This window comes from Garra rufa, chromosome 5 (assembly GCF_049309525.1).
Source record: "Garra rufa chromosome 5, GarRuf1.0, whole genome shotgun sequence".
NCBI lineage: Eukaryota > Metazoa > Chordata > Actinopteri > Cypriniformes > Cyprinidae > Garra > Garra rufa.
In genome coordinates this window covers 40,863,923-40,888,882 of record NC_133365.1, presented here as the reverse complement: position 1 = coordinate 40,888,882, position 24,960 = coordinate 40,863,923, and the positions used below count along the sequence as shown (strand labels likewise).

The window sequence follows — 24,960 nt, the reverse complement described above, 5'->3', positions numbered from 1 at the left end:
GACGTCGGTCTGACGTTGGATTCTGACGTCAGCCCGATTTTCATTTCCAACCAAAATGCAACGTCTGACCAACGTTGGACATTGACGTCGGCCTGACGTTGGATTCTGACGTCAGCCCGATTTTCATTTCCAACCAAAATGCAACGTCTGACCAACGTTGGACATTGACGTCGGCCTGACGTTGGGTTCTGACGTCAGCCCGATTTTCATTTCCAACCAAAATGCAACGTCTGACCAACGTTGGACATTGACGTCGGTCTGACGTTGGATTCTGACGTCAGCCCGATTTTCATTTCCAACCAAAATGCAACGTCTGACCAACGTTGGACATTGACGTCGGTCTGACGTTGGGTTCTGACGTCAGCCCGATTTTCATTTCCAACCAAAATGCAACGTCTGACCAACGTTGGACATTGACGTCGGCCTGACGTTGGGTTCTGACGTCAACCCGATTTTCATTTCCAACCAAAATGCAACGTCTGACCAACGTTGGACATTGACGTCGGCCTGACGTTGGATTCTGACGTCAGCCCGATTTTCATTTCCAACCAAAATGCAACGTCTGACCAACGTTGGACATTGACGTCGGGCTGACGTTGGGTTCTGACGTCAACCCGATTTTCATTTCCAACCAAAATGCAACGTCCCTACGACGTTGGGGTACAACGTCAATCTGACGTCATGTTGACGTCCTGTGCCTGCTGGGAAAGTACAGCAAAACAGTACAATTTTGAAATAGTAGCCTATAATTTGAATATGTTTTATTCCTGTGATTTCAAAGCTGAACTTTTAGCATCATGATCCTTCAAAAATCATTTTAATATTCTAATCTGCTGCTCAAAAAACAACAACAAACTTTTGGGGGGTATAGTGTATAATGTTACAAAAAACTTTTTATTTAAGATAAATGCTGATCTTTGGATCTTTCTATTCATCAGAGAATCCTGAAAAAATGTACTCAATTGATTTAAATATTGATAATAATAATAATAATAATAATAATACATGTTTCTTGAGCAGCGTATCAACATATTAGAATGAAGGATAATGTGACACTGACTGGAAACTGCAGTATGATGCCGAAAATTTAGCTTTGATCACAGCAATAAATTACTTTTTAAAATATATATTTAAATAGAAAGCAGAGCAGTTTTTTTAATAGCAAACATATTTAACAATATTACTGCTTTTGCTGTATTTTGGATCAAATAAATGCAAGCTTGTGAGCAGAAGAGACTTCTTTAAAAACATTAACAATCTTACTAATCGAAAACATTTGACTGGTAGAATCGAATGAATTCTGTAAAAATGGATCGAATAGAACAAAATGTGAAATTAAATCATTTTTATTAAATATACATTTCTGTAAGTGATTCTGTGGGCGTAAGGTACAGACAAAGTCTCTGAGGTTGGTCACTTGAAACCAAATTGTCCTTTGGCGTCACTGGCCAAAAGTCGTCTTAGACAACCTTTTTTTTTATATAATTAAATAAAAGTAGGCAATTTATTTTAATTGCAAGTTTGGATGTACGTACAAATCCTAAACGAAAGCGCTCCAGCCGCATACAGTTGCTATGGTTACTTATAAGCCAACTCGAGTCGCGACTCCGCTTTGCTAACTTTTCTGGTTACCTAAACATTTCAAAATGAATAATTTATTTAATATACATACTTATAATATCTACATGTATCCTTTATTATAATTCTGAATCTCCACACTTAGTTGGGTTCGCAGAGGTGGTGGACTAGATTGAATCCCAAACGCAAATCGCTGCTCGGTTTGGCTCTAAACAGCTGACTGTGCGCTGGAAGAGAGACCAAGAGGCTCCGGGCGTCGGGGATGCGACGCAGACTGCCGCTGATGTCTGTGCCGTGATGTGTGTGGCGTCTGAGCAACAGCCCGGAGTGTGTGTGTGAGTCACTGTGATCCGAGCGAGGTGACAATCCAGATAACTGTGGGGCTGACAACGCGCCGACTACCAAACATGCATTTGAATTTAATGGGAGCTACTGGGAAATTCGAAGGGATTCTTCTGTGACAGCTATCGTGTGATGGAAGTTATATAAAAACGGCTTTTAGATAGTGCTCAGTGACATTTTGTAAGTGGAATGGATTGGTTATATTTTCGGAAAGGTGAATACCTGTTCGTGCCAACTTTGCCTTTTTTCCTTCAAGAGCGGATCAAAGGGGAAACTTTAATGTGGCGTTACGCTGGTCCCTGAGAATGGCGTTAATGAAGGCGAACTTAAGCTGTCTGGAGAGTTTATCCCGGGGAAACAACTGCCTTCCCGCCAGGAGCACGTCTCCCGGGGTAGCGGCCACTCTCGCCGGCGTACTGATCTTCACCACCGTGGCTGATATCGTTGGGAATCTGCTGGTCATCCTGTCCGTGTACAGGAACAAGAAACTCAGGAATGCAGGTGTGAAGAGATACATAAACTGTAATGATTTTTGTAGATTAGAAATTAAAGTAGCTACTATTTGCTAAATATTTAAATATATTTAAAGTGGATTATCATGTTGGCTGAAGTTGTTCCCAACTGCTGGTGTCAGTTCAGCAGCATGAATCATAGGCTATTTTATTTCAGTTGATAGAGTTTTTAATTACTCAATAGGAAACAGAAGGCACATTGGTCATAGTATGCAGAATGTCGTTTCATATAATATCAAAGCATCATCAGCCACATGCTTTTCTCTGTGTTCTCTGTATGTTTTGATGCACGCTTTTCCCCAGAATTACATAAGAGACACCAGCAAAACATGGCTGTCTTTTTTCTGTTGTGCAACAGCACAAGATGTTAAATGGCATAGTAACTTTTCATGTTTTTGATGTGCAAAGAAGTGTCAGGAGAATGTAACCCAAGGCAAGATCACTTCAACAAAAGCACGTCAGCAAACAACTCATTTTACAAGTCTTCATTTTATACTGCAGGCAGTGCGATGAACAAACAATTACTAGATATGTGAGAGGGTTATAGGGCTGCGAGAACATAAAACTCACACACAGTCTTACCAGCGCTCACACATACAATGATGTCCAAAAGTCTGAGACCTTTAGTGAAAATGCTTTTTGTGTTTTTTTTTTTCATTTTCCTAATTTAATTGATCAAAGGCACAGTGAGTTGAGAATTGCTTGGCATTTGAACTCCACAAGTTTGTGTACAATCTGATGATCCATGTTAATCAGCATATTTGAAAATATTCCAAAGCATGTGTTTTAGTGGTGGAAAATCTGACCTTTTGTGCAGCAGAGTTCACATGGTCAGTGTTGCAAATTTGATTATTTGACTAGAAACAGTACAGAATCTTTCCTATTCATTTTACAACATAAAATACTAAAACTTTTACAATTAGATTTTGTCAATTCGATATTGCATCCCAGACTGTCAGTGTCTTCTCAGACTTTCTGACCTATGTACATCTGTTAAAAGACCTGTTGCTTGGTACATTGTCTTTCTTTTCATGTAATCTTATACAGGTGAGAGCGAGAGAGCAGAGCTCTGCCCGCGAGGGGTAGATATCTCTATCGATTTCACTGCTATAGGTTCAGGGTTATTTCATGTGATTACACTGTATGAGAATGATTCTATCAGAGCTGAAGTGCCGTCATCAGACATACTCTTAGAAGGTTCTTTATTGGCATCTACGGTTCCATGAAAACCTTTAACATCCATGTAACCTTTCCACTGCTCAAAAGGTTGTAGTGGAAAAAGGTTATTCACACTAAAAAAACATGATTTGAATTAAACTGAAATGATCTTTGAGGAACCCAAAATGATTCTTCTATTGCATCACTTGGAAAATCCTTCTTTGGAAACTTTATTTTGTAGAGTATACAGTCTGCTGTTTACATGGGTTTAAACCACTCTGGGAGATGAGAATTTTTCATGCTTTGAAGACAGTGGTTAATTGTCCATGTTGGGACCCACAGAAGGGAGTTATGAGATACGCATCAATCATAATGAGAAAATAATGCTACAGTGTGGACAGTGTTGTTCTCTTTGCATATTCCTGTCATCAGACGTTCCGATTTCTGCAGTTGTTTTGGCAGCGTGTCGAAATGTCGCTGCCTTAGATCATGCGGTGTTTTTCCAGCCTGCCCTGAGCCATGAGCTACTTGTGCAGATGTGCAACCTTGTACGTTTGCAAAAAGAATGGAGAACCAGCATTCATGTCTTGATAGAGATGGACAAACACCAGAGTCAGACGCTTAGTTTCAATAACACATCCATTAGTGATTCCATCTCAATGTTCAGGATGTCTCATTCAGGGTTATAGGGATTTGTAATGTTAGGTTCTGGGGAACTCTGTAACATCAGAATCCTTGAGCAATTTTAGTGCTTGCTTTTTATATTTCTATTTATGGGCTTTAATGCCTGTAAGCACAGGACAAGAAAGAGACAGGAAACGTTTGGGGACAGAGACAGTGGGATCAGGACAATGGCACAGACAGTTTATGTGTAGTGGGCATGTGCACTGCTTACTGTGATTTTTGTGGTTGGTGTTGTTGGATAATTGTGTTGTTAGTAAGCATTTAAACCGGTGATGGACAGGCAGTTGTGCTTATGTAATTCTGTTTTAAATATTACATATTAATATAGACCAATTTGGTGTAGACGTCACAGTTATATCACTTGCAGCTGAGTGTGCATTGTGGTGGCAGAAAAACACTGGTAATAAGTGGAGTGAAATGTAAAATCCATGAGTAAGAAACAAAATGTATTGTTGTGCCTTTGTCAGAATCGGACTGCAAATCACTTTTATAGATTACTCAACTTTTAAAGCATAAATTTGATTTAAACAATAGGTCTACATAATATTCACATATGCAGTTCATAGGAAACATATTATATTAGCCCTAGAGTTACAGCATGAAACATACAACATTTTACATTTACATTACATAGAAATTACATCATGATGTTATAAACAATGTGATCAATAAATTACTTATGCTCATTAAGGCTGTATTTATTTGATCAAAAATACAGAAAATAAAAACAGTAATACTATAAAATATTATTACAATTTGAAATAACAGTTTTATATTTTAATATACTTTAAAATATAATGTATTCCGGTGATGCAAAGCTGAACTGAAATTAGAAATGATCCCTTTTTGTCAATTTAACACATCCGAATAAAAAGAAAGAATAAAAAAACTCCAAGCTTTTGAACAGTAGTTGTTACAAAATGTTTCTATTTTAAATCAATCCTGTTTTTTTGTTTTGTTTGTTTACTTTTTATTAATATAAAAAAAAAATATTAAGCAGCACAATTGTTTCCAACATTGATAATAAATCAGCGAGTAATGGCTGATAAAAATGCAGCATTGCATTACAAGAATAAATTGTATTTTGAAGTATATTAAATTGTAAAACCTTTATTTTAAATTGCAATAATATTTTACAATATTACAGTGTTTCTGTATTATTATCAAAAAAATTCAGCATTCATTAGCGTAAGAAACTTAAAAAACTCTTGAACAGCAGTGAGACAGATCTCTTGTGTTCCAAAGACAAAGTGACCACAGACAGATAATATTTTTGTTGCAAATTCTTTATTTATCAGTGTGTAAATAAATATTTTATATTACAGTCAAGATATAAACTTGCACTTACAGCATTATGAAGAAAAACAAGCCATGTATACAGCTTTGCAAAAACAGCACTGATACGTCACGATTTTGGCACGAGGACACTGAAATCCTCCTCTCCTCTCTTCTCTTTTTTTGTTTTCTCTCAGCTTAGCCTGTTTCTACAGCCGTCGGGTTCAGTTATGGGGCTGTGCACATTCTGGCAGCCTGAGTTGGGTTTAATCAATATTCCTTTACCCCCTTCCTCTGGCCCATCTTTAGACTAGAGTGCTGATTGATAGCTTTTTAATGTCCAGCATCAGTTGCCGTTCCCACACGCTGTTCAGGAGATTCTGGCACATATTAGATCTGCACGAGTCAAGCATCCCACCCCTGTCTGAATCTTCTAAAACCCAGTATAAAAAAGGTATCTTATGCTCACCAAGGCTGCATTTATTATTGCAATTTATTAATTCCTGTGATGGCAGAGCTGAATTTTCAGCAGCCATTACTCCAGTCACATAATCCTTCAGAAATCATTCTAATATGCTGGCTGGTGCTCAAGTAATATTTCCTGGAATTTTTTTATAGGATTCTTTAAAGTAAAATTGTCAGCATTATCCTTTGTAACAATGCAAAACTGTCACATTTGGTGCTGAATAAAAATTTCTTTCAATTACCAAAAACATGACCCCAGAGATTCAAATGCCACTGCTACTGTTCTAATGGGAGGGCATTCAAATTTTCACTGATTGAAAATTTTCACTTCTGCATTACTGTGGCTCCATTAGCGGCACCAGCACACTGCAGTTCGTCCATTACGCCTCACCTGAAATAGCAGCGGTGGTTAGCATTGGCACACACTCAGGGCTGCTGATGGGCAGATGGCTTTCAGAGGAGAGGCAATGAAATACTCTCAGTGTAGTAATACTCACAGATGGTGAATGAAGGATGGCATGACAAAATAGAATTCTCTTGCTAAGGCAAGAATTCTATGGCTTATAAGTGAAGTTAGACATTCAAACAACCTTTGACTCTAGTCAAGGGTAGCCAACTGTACTCCCACAGAGCTGCAGACTTCACTTCCAGCTTGCACCGTCACACCTGACTGTAATTTAAGTATTTCAGAACATGCTGATTAGCTGGTTCAGGTGTCTCATTTTACTATAAACATGATTTATCCACCTTATTTTTCATGTAAGAGTGAGCACGGCTATATGTTTACATTTTATGGGTCTGGCTTCCGGTGTCATCTGCGTCCAGTTATTTTTAACTGTACAAAACGGCTTGTTTTGCTGCTTGATATTGCAAATTGATGACAATTATGAACAAACTGGTTTGTAGTGCAAACAGTTTTACCGTTTACTGCATGTTGTTATTCTTCTCGTTATTTCCCTATTGCAGCTAATGAACGGAAAGTCTCGCCCATAAGCTTGCTTCCACTTTTGAAGAGAACACCATGGCAGCTGCATAGCAACATTATGACAGCCAGCATAACTCCTTAGCATCCTGGCAGCACCTTTTGTATTTCTTCAGAAACTGTGCAAGATAGTTACAATTTTGAGTTTGATATGCACCACAAATTCTGTTAATAGCACATCAGTCTATGCAACACACACCCAGTCAATGAGAATGCTGCAGTGAGACCACATTTTCCCATAATATGCAGACACACACACACACCAAGCGTCAGTATAATTGAATGTGTCTCCAGTTCACACTGAGGCATGTTAATACTATTATATGGTCATTTCTAACTTGAATAGATTTGAATTAGACTGGAATGCATGTGTGCAGATGAGAAAGTGTTGAGATGGAGCGTTATTAGGGCTGCCACCAACGACTATTTTTATATTGATTAATCAATTGACTAATTTATCAATTAATCTAAATGACTAATTTTCCACAAAACAACAATGAAAAATCAAGAATTTTACTTAAGAACATTTTATTTTTTAATAAAATCAATTATTTGGAAATGCTTTTGATTATTAAAATGTAATGGAACCATTAAAATGGAATCCAGAAAAGTAATGGAAAAGAATTTGGTAAAAATAAAACTGTAAAAATCAATGAATTAGACAGGCTTTTTGATAAAAAAAAAAAATAAAATAAATAAAAAATGAATTTAACCATTAAAACAGAGTGTAGAAACATTTTAACGGAAAAAAATGAATTTGGAAATTAAACTGATTTCATATAGCCCTATATATATATATATATATATATATATATATATATATATATATATATATATATAATATATATATATATAATATATATATTGTTCACTTACATCTATTTTTATTACCACAAAAAAAAAATATTATATTATATATATTTATTTATATATATATATTTTTTTTTTCTTTTTTTGTGGTAATAAAAATAGATGTAAGTGAACAATAGCCTTTAAAATTACTTAAAATACAACGTGTGTTGTACAATAATAACAACGTGCAGTAAACAGTAAATCTGTTTGCACTACAAACCAGTGTGCTCATAATTAAGATAATACATTAAAATAATATTTATAGATACAGAAATTTACAGAAAGTTGTTATGTACAGATAAAATGAGCTGGATATGGATGAGACCGGAAGCCAAACCCATACAATTTATAAATGGTGCCCACTCTTACATGAAATAAAGGTGGATAGAATATCTCATTACAAATTGCAATGACTTCTTGTAAACCTGATAGATTTTGAACAAATAGGATGATTTGCATATTGGTATGAAGATGTTGTTTAGATAGCTGGAGTGGGTTTGATCCGTCTGCTGGCAGAGCTCCTGAGAGGATGGTTGGCTGTTTTATATGACTGGCTGGTGTACAGGAATAATACAGCATTAAGTGCTTATGGAAATGAAGGGGGAAATATTCCTCTTCTTTCTTTTTCATGCTTACGCATAAACACTTGCACACACACTTATTCAAAATGTAGATACTTGAAAAGACCCCATATAACCTCCATACTGTTTTTGAGGAGTGTTATATACAGTATTAATCATTATCAGGGTTATTATACTTAACTAAAAGCATTAAAAATTGTTCTTTGAAATAAAATAAACTAATAAAATAAAACATAAATACCTTAAACTTATTTTATCTTAGCTGGATGTCAAGGCAAGTTTAATTTGATGTACAAAAATAACTAAAACTGAAATAAAAGTTGATCAGTTAATAATAATAAAAAAATTAACTTAAAAAAAGAAAAACATAATTTAAAAAATAAATAAATAAAGTGAAAATATAAAATCATATTCATCATAAAATCATAAAATAATATTCTATATTAGAATGATTGTTGTTGTTGATGTGACTGGAGTAATGATGCTAAAAATTACAGGAATTCACAGACATAAATTACATTTTAAAATATATTCAAATAGAAAACAGTCATTTTAAATAGATTATTTTAAAATATTTTAACTTTTACGGTTTTTGCTGTACTTTGGATCAAATAAATGCATGCCTGGTGAGAAGAAGAGGCTTCTTAAAAAAACATTAAAAATCTTCCTGTTCAAAAACTTTTGACTGGTAGTGTACACTTTAAATAAATAATTTTTAAGCAAACAGTTTTGAATAATTTTTTTTTAATGAAAATGTATTGTATGTATGAAAATGTAAAAGTTATTAATGATTTTTAAAAAGAAAGAAACCCAGATATTATAGTGTAACACACTAATTGTTAAAAAAAAGAGAACGGATTATGCAATCCACATAACATGTAATGCGTTAACCTTCACTTGTCCTTCATATCTCTCTCTTTTTCTTTTTCTCTCTCAGTGCTTCCACTCAGATATTTTATGGTACTGAGATATAGAAGGGAATATGAGTCTGTGTGTTTACATACCCGTAGTGCTTGTGTATCCAAGGTGCTGTGATTATATGTATGTGTGTGTGTTTGATCAAAGCAGTGTTAGTGGTGCTTTCTCACCGGTATCTCATGAATTTCATAATCCAATAATTTTAACAGACAAGGGATGGCAGATTTTAATGTTCCACACATATAATCCTGGACACCATGAGAGATAAAGATGAGGTTTGCAGAGTTATAATAGACTGTCTGATCTGTGTATTAAAATAAGCCAGTAAATGCATTTCAATATCAGCTAATTCCAGCAAAGATGCTCCAGACGAGCAGAGCCAGACTATCCATTAAATACATTTATGACAGCACAGACGCAGCCAGATCAGCCTCATCCTCACAGCTACCGATAACCTCGAACTGACTCACAAAGGTACTAGGGAAAAAGGACAGGTAATTGCATTTTAATTATCTCCTCCGAAACTCATCTGCTAACTGCAGATTTCTTCTTTTTTCCTGCACAGTCAAATTTAGAAAAAGTTTAAATCCAATCTTTCAGCTTTTTGAATGTTCCATCTCTCCAATTATGTATTAGTGTGTGTTTCCTATTGCTTTATTCAAATGAAAGTTAAGCTATGATATGCAATATTAAATTATACTTTTAGTATGATTTACATTCATATGTAATATATAAGTAACCAATATTTTGCATAATTTTAAGAGTTATATCAAATAAGGTACATGTGTTTTATATGAATAGAGCAAAAGGAAGCAAAAGGACATGTGCATGTGTGTGCAATTGTGCATTTATGTGTGTGGTGAGGTTGCATAACCACATTCAGCCTTGCTTCAGTCCATCAAACACCTCAGGTACTGATGCAGTCAGTGATATTTTCTGGGAGAGATCACAATATATCGTAATATGGTATTTTATAAATTCCATTAGTTGTAGACTGTTGGTTTTATAGTATATTTTCTTGCTAACTTACAAATTGCTGTAGGCTTATAGTGCAGCAGAGCTCTAAATGCAAGGTGTCCTTTGCAGATAACTCTCTCAATCTATTGTAAACATTGCAAGTAAAAAAAAAATAGATTTCATTAAAACGTAAAAGTTAATGAAGCCATGAGTTGCAACAAAGATGTGAAATCTATTCCCAGCAGTGCATTCTGCACTGTATGCATTTCCGAAGCCCAAACATCTAGATGGAAGTCAGAACACGCTGACACCTCAAAACAAGTCTTCCTCCAACTAGATTTTAGCTTTTTTTGGCTGTTTATAACAGAGTGAAGTTTGAGAATGAATTAGGATATTTTTGGCAAGACGCTTGCCTGGAAAAAAAAAACGATCCATAGGTTTGCTGTCCTACAGATTTCACCTTGTTTATTGTTTGTCAAGGTCTTTTTTCCCTAGTTTTGCGCTGCTGAAACTCATCAGAGCTACTGAGTTTTTCTAGCTCAGCGTTGTGACTGCCTATAAAATTATCTCACCGTCTGCTGTTAGATGACACAATATTCTATCCAGCTGGAGGAAAAACATGAAGCTCAGATATCTGTTGCATATGTTTCAGTGAATTCTTTCTCAGTCTTATCATTTGGCAACATGTTAAACAAAGTGGATGCGACATTATGCTAAGGAGGTGTTCATTTGATCTCCTGATCTGGCAAAGCCAGATCCATGACTCTATTGACATCATTATATACTGTGTCATTCCATGTCAACTCAACCAAAGGTCCCCGGCTCAAACTTTTAATTTTTCTAATATTTTTTTCTGCAGAAAGATAGACATGTATAGTGATGAAAGCCAAAATATCAAATGTCATGGATGAATATTTACTGAGTAATCCACTATTTTGTAAAGGAGGGTCAAAATGGCTAATTTTCACCTGAGATTCTGAGTCAGATTACAGGGGGGTAAAAACGACTTCAGAAAGATGGCAGCATTATAATGTTATTTTTACACAGAGATTGGTAGGTCTATTAGTAAAATCTGTTGACTTCAGCAATTGTTTTTGCATTATGTGCCAATGCTGATCTTTCAAAAATGGGGAAACAGCACTTTTCAAGGTTTTTCTCCAAAGTTTGCATGTATGTAACTCAAGAAGTATTAAAGATACCTTGAAGCCCTTTTAGATATTGGGTCTTAACAAACTTTTCTTTTGGCATGTTTATTTTTAATGCCTTATGAGATTTGAAGATTTTGGAATTTCACTATGACTCCAGGAGTAGATAAAATATAACTTTTTTGCAAACTGACCCATTTGGTTTTTTGACCCCTGAAAATATGTACATTTAAAAAATTTACTCCTGGAGCCATATTGAAATTCCAATATCTCTGGAACTGAATCAAATAGGGCCAAAGGAAAGTGTGTTAAGACCCAATATCTAAAAGGGCATTAAGATATCTTTAGTACTTGTTGAGTTACAGGCATGCAGCCTTTGGAGAAAAAACTTTAAAAAGTGCTGTTTCCGCATTTTTTAATGATCACCATTGGCACATAACGCAACAAAGATTGCTAAAGTCAACAGATTTTACTAACAGAGCTACCAATCTCTGTGTAAAAATAACGTTAAGATGCTGCCATCTTTTTGAAGTCATTTTTACCCCCCTGTAACTCGCCTCCGAATCTCAAGTGAAAATTGCCATTTTGACCATTATTTACACTATGCGCGAATCAGTGGGTGAGGCTAAACAGACATTGATGTAGAAGCAGGCGTTGATCATCGTCTGCGGAGGCAGTGTTTAGACACAGTATTGCATCATAAAGTGGCACATTTCACAACTTGCCGTTTTGGCAGACTGGATTCAATATAAGATGTTTTCTTTAAATGTGAAATTTTTGAGTTCTGAAACTTACAGGATGTTTTTATAGTACTATGACCTCTTATTTGTCAAAATATCAAGGGAATTTTGATTTCTCAGTTCATGACCCCTTTAACAAAGCAAACTTTTAGGCTGTATTCAGAATAGCATACTTTTACTATTTCTGCCAAAAACCCTGAAGATATGACAGAAATAGTAAGAGCAGCATATGTTGCTATGTAGAATGCTATTTGCATTTAAATGATACTTGCATCTTTCTTGTCTTAACCCCTAAAAACATAGAAAATGTGAGATTCACAATACATTTGAAACATTGTCACAGCATACTCTAGCTATTTCAGCCAAATAGCCTAAAGATATGACAAAAATAGTAAGAGTAGAAGCCCAAGCCGTTTTAATTTCAGCAAAAATATTTTAACAAAACTCTGGTTAAGAGATATCAGCTGCAAAGGAAGTCAAGGTGGAGCAAGGTATTATATTTTGATGAAATATGACAGTGCACTGATAAATCATGCACAGTAACACTATAAAGAACGTAAATAAGGCCCACTTTATTTTTACGATGAGTGAAGGGTGTGAAACAATATTCTTTTTTTCTTGTGAATGACTTTAGGCTGAGATCTCCCATGTGTCTTCCATGTGACTTACTTACACACGCTGCTCTTAAATCTATTATTCAGGGTTGTAGAACATATGTTCTTGTGTGTAGTTTGCCATGAGAAATTGTGAGAAAGGAAACCAATTAAACCATTCTGTCCAGGATAATCATGTAGATTTATAGCGATCCTTAGGCGGTCTTTCCCACCCAGAAACTGTCCTGGTCTGAACCGCAGACAAAATAAATCCTGTTCTCTCTTTCCTGCTCTTCCTCTTTCTATCTCTACTGTGATATATGAGCCCCTTTAAAATAAGCCTGTCATTATTACACGGTCTTTCTTTATGTCCCTCAACCTTGATGAGGAATAAAAAAAAGAGCAGACCCAACTGCATTCAAACTGGAAGATAGTGATAAAAGAATGGTTCAGTATTCACACCTTATCTCTCATGAATTGTGGTGTGATTAGATGAAATACAGCTCTCTGATGGTACCTTTACCATGCGTCATGTGATTTTCTGACAGCTTTGTATGTTCATACAATTCAAAAATGTATTTAAATGACAACTTGCAACTTTCATGTCTTAACTCCAGAAAACGAGCTTTTTTTGTCCAAAAAACTTTCCCGCTCAGAAATGACATCTTTGTCTGGCGCCAACAGCACTGACTCTCCATATAAATGTCATTGTAAATGTCAGTGCGAGGGACCCGCAGTGACCTGTGTGCAATTCCCTGACCATTTGGACTCTGTTGCCAGAGGATCCATTTCCAGGGACTGTTTGAAAAAAGTCAAAACTTGCTTTATCGAGCCTGAGGTCAGACTTGAGCTTAGATTGAGGATTCTGCTCTTATCTCAGTGATGAGCTGCAGAGAATCAGACCGCTGAGGCATCACTGAAAAAGTGTTTCAGCTGAATAGAAATTGCAACCTTGAGGGAATTGTATCTGGGAAATATTTCTAATTGTACAAAGTGGTTACATTTGATCAGCCTAGTTACATAAAAATTAAATAGGCTTAATTTGTAATCAGGATTCCTTAGTAGAATATGCACTAGCATTGTCAGTCTAATATTAAGTATTACCAGGGCCAACATTGCTGAAAATTATGCTTTTGATTACAATTAAGACAATAATTCACAATAATGATGCACAATTTGCCTATTTATGTACAGATGAAAAGTTGTCATAAAAAAAGAAGTTAGGTAATAAATACGGATTATTCTAAATGAAAAGAATAGCTCAGTAAATCATTTGCATAAAACACTTTGCTCTCAATCTTAAATCTTTAATTTGAAGATCAGCGTAAATGTAACTTAATTTACTTCTGTAGATTTGAAGGGCAGTACTAAACGGAAAAAATCAGATATTTATGCAAAATAAGAAAAATATACACATCTTTATTCTGTTCTAAAGTTTACACCCCCGGTTCTTAATGCACCATGTTTCCTTCTGAAGCATCAGTGAATGTTTGAACCTTCTGTAATAGTTGCATATGAGTCCCTCAGTTGTCCTCAATGTGAAAAGATGGATCTCAAAATCATACAGTCATTGTTGGAAAGGGTTTAAATACACAAAAATGTTAAAAAAAAACAAAAATTATTGGACCTGAAGAATTTTTTCTGAAGAACTGCAGGCAGTTTAACTGTTCAGGACAAACAAGGGACTCATGAACAACTATCACTAAAAAAAAGCTGTGGATCATTCAGGTAACAACACAGTATTAAGAATCAAGTGTATGTAAACTTTTGAACTATAGGTAATTTTTATAAATTGACCTACTATTTTCTCTTGTTGACTATATGTAAACATCTTTATGTAAACATCTTATGTGAAATATCTTATTCAGGCCGGTACTAAATAAAAAATAACATTTTACATGATCCAGCTTTTTTTGGTAAAATAATTAACATTTTGCAGATTCCGCAAGGTGTATGTAAACTTTTGACTTCAACTTTATATGTTTGTGTGTGATTTTATTTAATTAATATAACTTTTAGGTTACATAAAACATTTCTACGGATGATTTCGATTGAACATATCAAAGCTTATATAAATATTCAGTAAGAAGCACAGCTATTTCAAGATTATAATTTCTGCATTCACTTCTCATTTCAGCACAGAGAGCTGAAGCAGCCCAGTGTGTTGTCCAGCGTGTGATGCTTCGGGTTATTGGACTCATGCTAGACTGATGGCGGGAGATGGTGATCTTGTCAAAGCACACTTCCTGTCATCTGTGGCTTCAGGTTGACAAATGTTTGGCAGGCTGATCCACACTAGTCAAAATTCCAATATAGATTTAAAGGAAATGCTCAGATAAATCATGATGGTTCTGATGCTAAAGGTGACACGATGAGAAAGGTGCAGATATAAGGCGGTCTGAAATCTGATTTTGTGTTTGTGTGCAATTGTGCTCAACAAGCAGAGGTAATCTGTAACTCAATCTTGTTTCTCTCCTTTTAACACAACAATCTGCTGTTTGTTGCAGATAGAACAATCCGTGAAAGTGTTCTTAAGATGAGAATCAATGAAAAGCATTATTAGATGATTTTCTAAGGATGATTGATATATTAAACCTATTTAACAATCATAATAAAGCATAATGCTATTGTGAATTCACAAACGCTATGATTCAGTTAAATGCAATGCAGGTTTAATATATGCGCTTTTAATTATTTACATGCATGTAGGTGTATGTGCATCTCAGAGCGGCTCCGTTCACAGTCAGTGAAGTTTTATAAACCTACGGAAATACAGGAGAATAAATCAGTATCTTTGGCAATATGCTAACTGTTCATCTCGATTTCAAAATAAAAGCTCAAACCCTTGCTCTGAGTTTATACGTTTTAATGTCCACATATTCAATAAATGACTGTGGCTGTAGCATTTCTGTCATGTAGAAATGGCCAAATATTAAAGATTAAGTGGACATTTGACATAAGTGTGATTTAGTCAATTTTACACAAGAATTAAATCACGCCTTTGGCGTCCTCTGCAGCCATTTGTTATAATGCGTAATGTAGGTTAGCTCTGTTACATAATACATTATGTATTTTAACAGTTTTGTTCAATAAAACCATATGATTACTTGCTTTTGATACTTTATTTGAACTACTTTTACTCATTGCTATTATATATGTATTTTAAGTCTTTTAAAAGGCTATGGTTCACTTAAGTCGATTACCAAAATAAGCGTTAGTGACATCCCTATTTTGCATGGCAAGCCGTTTTAGCCTAAATATTCTTAGTGTTACTCGTCATAATTGCATTTTTACTAGTACCAATTCAATTAGAGAGCTCTATAATTAATTCCTTCTAGTAACAATGCTAATTAAAGAGCTCTCTAAATCAAATTTTAATAGTTACAGTCACAATTAGAGAGCTCTCTAATTCAGTTCCTACTAGTAACAATTATGATTTAAAGAGCTCTCTTATTTAATTCTTACTAGTAACAATTGAATTATAGAGCTCTACAATTGAATTAAATAGCTCTGCAGTATGGCAAGCCGTTTTAGCCTAAAATATACTAAGCGTTACTTGTCATACTTGCATTTTTACTACTAACAATTCAATTAGAGAGCTCTATAATAAAATTTTTATCATTTCCAGTGCCAATTAGAGAGCTCTCTAATTCTTACTAGTAACAATTATAATTAGAGAGCTCTCTAATTATTACTAGTAACAATTCCAATTACAGAGCTCTCTAATTGTAACTAGTAAGAACTGAATTGGAGAAGTCTAATTGAATTAGAGAGCAATGCAATTGCATTCTCACTAGTCAGAATTAAATTAGAGAGCTCTGCAATTCCATTCTTACTAGTAAAAATGCAATTACAGAGCTCTCTAATTTAATTCTTACTAGCAATAATTAAATAAGAGAGCTTTCTAATCACAATTGTTTCTAGTAAAAACTGAATTAGAGAGCTCTCTAATTGGAATTATTACTAGTAAAAATGCAATTACGAAGAGTAACACTTTGTACATTTTAGGCTAAATTGGCTTGCCATACTTTTGTACCTTAGGATACCATCCCAGTGACAGCTTTGTACCTTCTTTCTGACAGTGTATATTAAGTGTGTGCTTAATTAAATTAGACATCTCTGCAATTCCATTCTTACTAGTAAAAATGCAATTACAGAGCTCTCTAATTTAATTCTTACTAGTAATAATTAAATAAGAGAGCTTTCTAATCACAATTGTTACTAGTAAAAACTGAATTAGAGAGCTCTCTAATTGGAATTATTACTAGTAAAAATAAAATTACAAAGAGTAACACTATGTATATTTTAAAACAGCTTGCCATACTTTTGTACCTTAGGATACCATCCCTTCTTTCTGACAGTGTATATTAAGTGTGTGACCCATTCTGAACACTTTATAACACTTCGCATGAGTGAAAGTCATAGGCGGTGTCAGGTGTTACATGCACAAAAGGCTGCAGGTCTGATGCAATTTGAAAGTCTGCTTGAATTTGTTTCACTCAAAAATGCGACCTTCATGAGTTGTCAAGCATTTTTAGTTTTCCTGGCACGTAATCTTTTTGGCTCCTTTGGTTCAAAATGGAGACGGAGTGTGATGGAGGAAAACAGTCAATGAGAGTCCATGAATGGAAAATTGTGAGCAAAACAAGTGTGACCTGATCAGCGTTGCGTAGAGCCAAAGAATAATCGAAACGGCAGAAAATGAGCTGCATTTGAATTCAGCGAAAGATTTGCAAATGGGTTTACAAGTGCAACTCAATCAGAAATGCATTTTTGCACAGACACAATGAGGTCGTTTATAGAGAAGATGGATGTGTCTCACCGTACTGTTTTTGAGATGGAACATCAGGCTGAATTACTCAGCTTTTAAAGGCAGCCAGACGGGGTCTTGCAGTGGGGCATTATTTTCCCTGTTATCTTTTAGAGTGTTGTGAACAGTGTGAGGAGACTTAATGTTAGTCTGCAGGGATAATAGTTATTACAGCGCCTCCCTAATCGAGTTATAAATTACACACTGGTGTCTTTGTTCTATCAGTCCACACACAGTCCTGCCAGACTCTGTCTGTCTTACCTTCAAATACAAACTCTTTTAAAGGACACATATAATCTGTCTCAGAAATGCACTGATATGAGAGCAAGAAATGTCAGTGAAAGAGACTTTATTACTGTCCTTTTCCTTTTCTGTTCTGTTCAATTTTTGATAAATGCTGACAAATACAGTACATTTGTATCACCAAATTGTTTGTTGTTTGGCTTTTAAAGAATTTAAATGCAAAATGAAAGATATGAAATTACATATTTATTTTAAATTTTTCAATAATAGTAACAATGTTTGGTCAAGGTTTAGTCATTGTCCCTCATATGGTAACAGGCAAAGGCATCCTGTCCACAGCGGTCCTTGTGGTTCCCTAAAGGGCCATTCACACTGACAGCAATTTGCAGGGACAAAGCAACCGGAAGTCATTCATTTTCAATGAGAGTTGGTGATTTGAGGCGACATGAGCAACAGAGACCGTCGGCGATGCAACAAAGTTGAGCAGAGTTCAACTCTATGCAAACAGTGACATAATGTGACTATGAGATAATATGACAATGAGAGTGCAGAGAGTGGAGCACGTGTGATTCACCGCATGATACAGTTGGATACAATCGAAGGGTTTATGTGAATTAAAAGGATAGTTCATCCAAAAATGAAAATTGTTATCATTTACTTACCCTCGTGGCACACCAAAGCTGTATGACTTCCTTTATTCTGTGTAACTCAAAAGACTGTCTCAGTGTTAGGGTTCAATTTATTTTTCTTAGCTGTTGTATTTGGGTTGCCCAGTAATCATCTGTAATTGTAATATGGTTTATAGTTTCTTTCTACTTTTTATCTTCTGTAGAAAGAACACAAAAGAAGCTATGTTTGAAAATAAATGTCTTTTTAAAAAGTTTTGGGTCCATGCTGTCCCTTGTTTTTGGAACCCAATGATTTTCAAAATATCTTCTTTTATTTTTTTAAGGGTGAGTAAACCATTTGGTGAACTATCCCTTTAAGCAGATTTTTATTTTTTATTTGCTCTTGTGTTTGGATTGCCCAGTACGTGTTTCTTTCTGGAGCATCATGATGGCGGCGCGCGACAGTGCAGCGGCTTCTCGTGCTCCCGGGGACAAGCCCCCTTTTAGTACTTTTCCAGTTGGTTTTGAGACCGACTACAATTGTTTTGCTTGTATAAACAAGCGTTTAAGGTACAGCCGAACAGAACTTCTTAATTTAATGGATGGTTCGGCCACGCATACAGGAACTACGAACAACAACAACAACAACGGAACAACAGCGGCGAGGGGATTCAGGGCTTTGCTGGGCAGACTGCAGCTCCTGAGGACACCGGACTGGCGCAGAAGATCACGCCGGACAGACGGGAAGAGGAAGCGGTGTGCGCGGAAGCAGAAGAGGGGCAAACGGGGCGGACCGCTAGCTAGGCTAAAGGCTAACACTGGGAAACCACCGATCCCGTCCCTGTTCCTGTCCAATGTCCGCTCCCTGGACAACAAGATGGACTTACTGCGACTGAGGCTGGGGGTTTCCCGAGAGATGAGGAACTGTGCGGTGCTTTGTCTGACGGAAACCTGGCTTAACGACAACATGCCGGACCAAGCCTTCCAGATCGACGGCCGGCTTCTCTTCCGGGCGGACCGTAACCAGCTGTCGGGGAAAGCCCGCGGGGGCGGATTATGCGTCTATGTGAATAAAGGTTGGTGCACGAACTGTACTGTGGTGAATAGCCACTGCTCCGAGGCGATAGAGCATATGACCGTGAAATGCCGGCCACACTATCTTCCACGTGAGTTTACGGTGGTGTTTGTTATGGCTGTTTACATCCCGCCGGATGCTAATGCTAACGATGCATTAAAGGAGCTCCACGATAACATCAGCTCGCTCCAGAATAAGCACCCGGAGGCTTTTTACGTGATCGCGGGGGATTTCAATCACGTAAACCTGACAGACACACTGCCGATGTTCCATCAGCATGTCACCATACCAACACGGGGAAATAACACACTGGACCGTGTTTACACTAACAAAAAAGACGCATACAGAGCCATCCCCAACCCCCATCTGGGCTTCTCGGACCACATCTCCATCACGCTGGTCCCTGCCTACCGCCCCCTGCTCAGACGCCAGACACCAACACAGAGGACCATCACCGTGTGGCCCAATGATGCTGTCCCGGTATTGCAGGACTGTTTTCAGCGAACAGACTGGCAGATCTTCAGAGAGGCTGCTGTACATGAGGGAGAGGTGGATCTAGAGGACTACACATCTGCTGTCCTCGGTTACATCAATAAGTGTACAGAGGATGTCACCATCACCAGGACAATAACATGCTACCCGAACCAGAAACCCTGGCTGAACGCAGAGGTCCGCTCTCTGCTGAAAACCAGGGATGCTGCGTTCAGGTCTGGTGACAGTCTGGCACTCAGGGCGGCTAGAAGACAGCTGACTGCAGGAGTGGAGAGGGCCAAGGCTGCATACGCCCAGAGGATCGAGGGACACTTCATATCCAGCGACCCACGGAGTATGTGGAGGGGCATAAAGTGCATCACAGACTATAACACCAGAGATGCACAATGCCCCAGGGACCCCTCTCTACCTGACGCTCTCAACAGATTCTACGCCCGCTTTGAGGACCCAGACTCTCCACCTCTCAGTACCAGGCTCACCCCCCCACCAGGAGAAGAGCCCCTCAGCGTGACCCCAGCAGAAGTGAGGAGGACCCTCCAGAGGATCAACCCACGGAAAGCTGCTGGTCCCGATAACATCTCCGGGCGGGTGCTGAGGGGATGTGCATACCAGCTCACAGAGGTGCTGACGGACATCTTCAACACCTCCCTCCAACAAGCAGCTGTCCCCACCTGCCTGAAAACCGCCACTATTATCCCCATCCCAAAAACGTCCACAGTGACAGGCCTGAATGACTATCGGCCCGTAGCCCTCACCCCGATAGTCATGAAGTGCTTCGAGAGACTGGTCATGGCTCACATCAAGGACTACATCGACGTCACTCTGGACCCACACCAGTATGCATATAGGAAGAACCGATCCACAGAGGATGCCATTTCTTCTGTGGTCCACACAGCCCTCACCCACTTAGAGAACAAGAACTCTTATGTTCGCATGCTCTTCGTGGATTTCACATCAGCCTTTAACACCATTAGACCACAGACCCTGACACAGAAACTGGCAATACTCGGACTGAACTCCACCCTATGCAACTGGGTCCAGGACTTCCTAACAGACAGGCCGCAGTCCGTGAGGATCCACGATGTCTCCTCCTCCTCCATCACCCTCAGCACCGGCTCCCCCCAGGGCTGTGTGCTGAGCCCCCTCCTGTTCACCCTGCTCACATACGACTGCTCGGCGATACACCCGAGCTGTCTGATTGTGAAGTTTGCGGACGACACAGCTGTGGTTGGACGTATCGTGAACAACGACGAGTCTGACTACAGAAAGGAGGTAGGACACCTGGAGGGTTGGTGCAGGGAAAACAACCTCTGCGTCAACGTGAAGAAGACCAAGGAGATGATCGTGGACTTCAGGAGGAGCAGACACCTCCCCCCCCCCTCCCCTGTACATCGGAGGGACAGCGGTGGAAGTGGTCTCGTGCTACAAGTACCTGGGCGTCCACATCTCTGACGACCTCACCTGGAGCACCAACACTTCCTGCCTGACTAGGAAGGCACACCAGCGCCTCTATTTTCTCAGAAGGCTGAGGCGCGCTGGACTGGGGAGCTCAGTCCTTACATCGTTCTACAGGTGTGTGGTGGAGAGTGTCCTGTGCTCCTGCATCACTGTGTGGCACGGCAGCTGCTCTGCAGCAGAGAAGAAGGCTCTGCAAAGGGTGGTGAAAGCGGCACAGGGGACTGTGGGACACAGCCTATCCACCACCACGGACATCTACACCTCCAGATGCAGGAAAAGGGCCACTTGCATCAGGAAAGACCCCACCCACCCTGCACACACACTGTTTGTCCCTCTCCCCTCAGGCAGGAGGCTACGGAGCATCAAAAGCAGGACCACCAGACTGAGGAACAGCTTCTTCCCGGAGGCTGTGAGATTATTAAACTCAGGAGATCTTCGTAGCCCCCCTCTCACCCCTACATACAGTGAACAATAGCCACCCCCATGGACAGACTGTTTGCACTGTTTTTGCACTGCACTGCCACTTTAACTACATTGCAAACTACCTCTACTGCACAGAACTACCACGGTCCATTTTACAGTTTACAGTGTTTTTTTATTTATAGTTTTTAATTTATGTATATTTATATTATACTCATACTTTTATATATCTATTACACTTATATTTTTATATATATATATTTATAGTGTCTTTTTATTTTTCTTGTGGCTTGTTACGGGACCAGAGTAACCATTTTCGTTCCTTCATATGCACCAACATGTGTTGAAATGACAATAAAGATCCTTGAATCCTTGAATCCTTGAATCCTTGAATCCTACTTACGTATAATTGTAAAAGGGTTTATAGTTTATTTCTGCTGTGGAACACAAAAGAAAATATTAAAAAAAATAAAATAAATGTGATGTCTAAATGTTTGTTTAAATAAATGTTTGTTTGTTTTTTCCATACAATAGAAGTCAATAAGGTCCAATGTTAACTTTCAAAATGTTTTTTCTTTCAAGCTTAAAGAAATATTTGAAGAAGATTCAATTTTTTTAAGAATTTGTTTTTCTTTGCTGTTGTATTTGGGTTGCCCAGTAATAATAATTGTACTATGGTTTATAGTTTATTTCATCTGTTAACCACAAAACAAGGTCATTTTAAAAATATTTTTGTCCACTTTGAAAGTTAATGGGGTCCAATGTTGTTTGAACCTCTAATGACTTTCTAAATATCTTCTTTTTTCTTTAAAGCTTATATAATAATGACAGAGTTTTCATTTTGGTGAATTTGTTTTGCTTTGCTGTTGTTCTTGGGATGCCCAGTTATCATGTGTAATTGCAATATGGTATAATCTAAACATCTTCAATTATTTATGTAAATACACTACCAGTCAAAAGTTTTTTAAGATTTTAAATGTTTTTTAAAGAAGTCTCTTCTGCTCACCAAGCCTGAATTTATTTGACCCAAAGTACAGCAAAAACAGTACAATTTTTTATTATTTTTACTATTTAAAATAACATTTTTCTATTTGACTATATTTTAAAATTTAATTTATTCCTGTGATTTCAAAGCTGAATTTTTTAGCATCATTACTTCAGTCGCATGATCCTTCAGAAATCATTCTAATATTGTGATTTGCCGCTCAAAAAACATTTATTATTATTATTATTATTTTAATGTTAAAAACAGCCGAGTTTGTTCAGTGTCATTTCAATGTCATCACCTTTGAACAATTTAAAACATCCTTATTAAAAGTATTAATTTATATAATTTCTATATTAAATTTTTAAAAATATTTTTACAAAAGCCTTTTACTTCAGATAAATGCTGATCTTTGGATCTAAACGATGCTGAAAATTACGCTTTGATCACAGGAATAAATTACATTTTAAAATATAATCAAATTGAAAGGAGTTATTTTAAACAGTAAACTATTTTGTAAAAATGTACTGTTTTTGCTGTACTCCAGATCAAATAAATAAATTAGTGAGCAGAAGAGTCTTTAAAAAACATTAAAAATCTTACTATTCAAAAACTTGTGTCTGGTAGTGTATTTAAGTATGTAAATATTCAAATGTGATACAATTATGTCACTCTCTATTTCTCTCTCATAGGTAACATTTTTGTGGTGAGTCTTTCTGTGGCTGACCTGGTGGTGGCGCTGTACCCCTATCCCTTGGCTCTGGTAGCAATCTTCCATAATGGCTGGACAATGGGCTCCCTGCACTGCCAGCTGAGTGGGTTTGTTATGGGACTGAGTGTGATTGGCTCCGTCTTCAACATCACAGCTATCGCCCTCAACCGTTACTGCTACATCTGCCACAGTCTCCGCTACGACCGGCTGTATTCTCGCCGGAACACCTGTCTGTACCTGCTGCTCACCTGGATGCTAACCGCTCTGGCCACCGTGCCCAACTTCCTTGTGGGTTCTCTAAAATACGACCCACGCGTCTTCTCCTGCACGTTCACCCAGACGGCAAGCTCTTCTTACACCGTCTGCGTTGTCCTGATCCACTTCCTCGTTCCTCTGGCCGTAGTTTCTTTCTGCTACCTGCGCATATGGACATTAGTGATTAGGGTCAAAAGTCGAGTCCGGCCCAATCCGAAGGTCAGATCGGCCGACCTGAGAAATTTCTTGACAATGTTTGTGGTGTTTGTGCTGTTTGCTGTGTGCTGGGCGCCCCTGAACTTCATTGGGCTCGCCGTGGCGGTTAACCCTGCAAAAGTGGCACCGAATGTCCCAGAGTGGCTGTTTGTTACCAGCTACTTCATGGCGTATTTTAACAGCTGTCTGAATGCTGTTGTCTACGGGTTGCTCAACCAAAACTTCAGGCAAGAGTACAAACTGATTCTCCGTGCTCTCTGTACCCCAAGAGCGCTGTTCACTGAAAGTTCCAGGTATAACACTGAAGCCATAAAGAGTAGGCAGTCGCCGGCAGGAACCAATAACAATGTGAAAGATGCCAATATGTATAAGGGTGGCGTAACACACACTCTCTTCTAGTAGATCACTCATCATTTAATTAACAATCACAGTGTTAGGGGACAATGGGGTTAAAGGCACACCAGGGTAAAATGTGCATTTGTTTTTATTTTTGAAGATAGCATGCAATTTCACCACAGCATTTTCCTAATCATCTATGGTTTACTATGCGCTAGGAAGTTTGACTGATCCTCTAATAATTGAATATATATATATTATAGAGTTATGTAGCTAATAAGAATCAATCAAATGACCAAATATAGAGACAAAGTTCTTGTTATAGATTTTGGGGGAGTTCAGGGAGTTTGACTGACATGCGAGCTGACCAATCATAATGCGGAATCTGCCATTTTTGTCCAACAAGAGTAGATTAACGTTGGTGGACTTGAAAAATGGTGTCTACTGATGTCTTTCACGTGGAAGCTGCTAAATCATATTGAGAAGGACTTATTAAGCAGGAAAGGGCGCAATATTTTACCAAACTAAAGTTAATTGGTGGTAAAGATACATACGAGCAGTATTAAGA

General features: G+C 37.7%; 1 protein-coding gene across 1 annotated transcript; it reads left to right on the top strand.

Moving 5' to 3' along the window:
• The first annotated feature begins 2,225 nt into the window (after positions 1 to 2,225).
• On the top strand, positions 2,226 to 24,619 carry mtnr1c (melatonin receptor 1C). The gene is made up of 2 exons (XM_073840734.1): positions 2,226 to 2,421; positions 23,566 to 24,619. The coding sequence occupies exons 1-2, from the start codon at positions 2,226 to 2,228 to the stop codon at positions 24,453 to 24,455; spliced, it is 1,086 nt and encodes a 361-aa protein (XP_073696835.1). The 3' UTR covers positions 24,456 to 24,619.
• Positions 24,620 to 24,960: the final 341 nt, after the last annotated feature.

Excerpts from the sequence above, each read along its gene's own strand:
- mtnr1c (XM_073840734.1), top strand. The coding sequence starts at position 2,226 with ATGGCGTTAATGAAGGCGAACTTAAGCTGTCTGGAGAGTTTATCCCGG. Across the intron at positions 2,422-23,565 it reads CAAGAAACTCAGGAATGCAG|GTAACATTTTTGTGGTGAGT; the intron begins GTGTGAAGAGAT and ends TCTCTCTCATAG.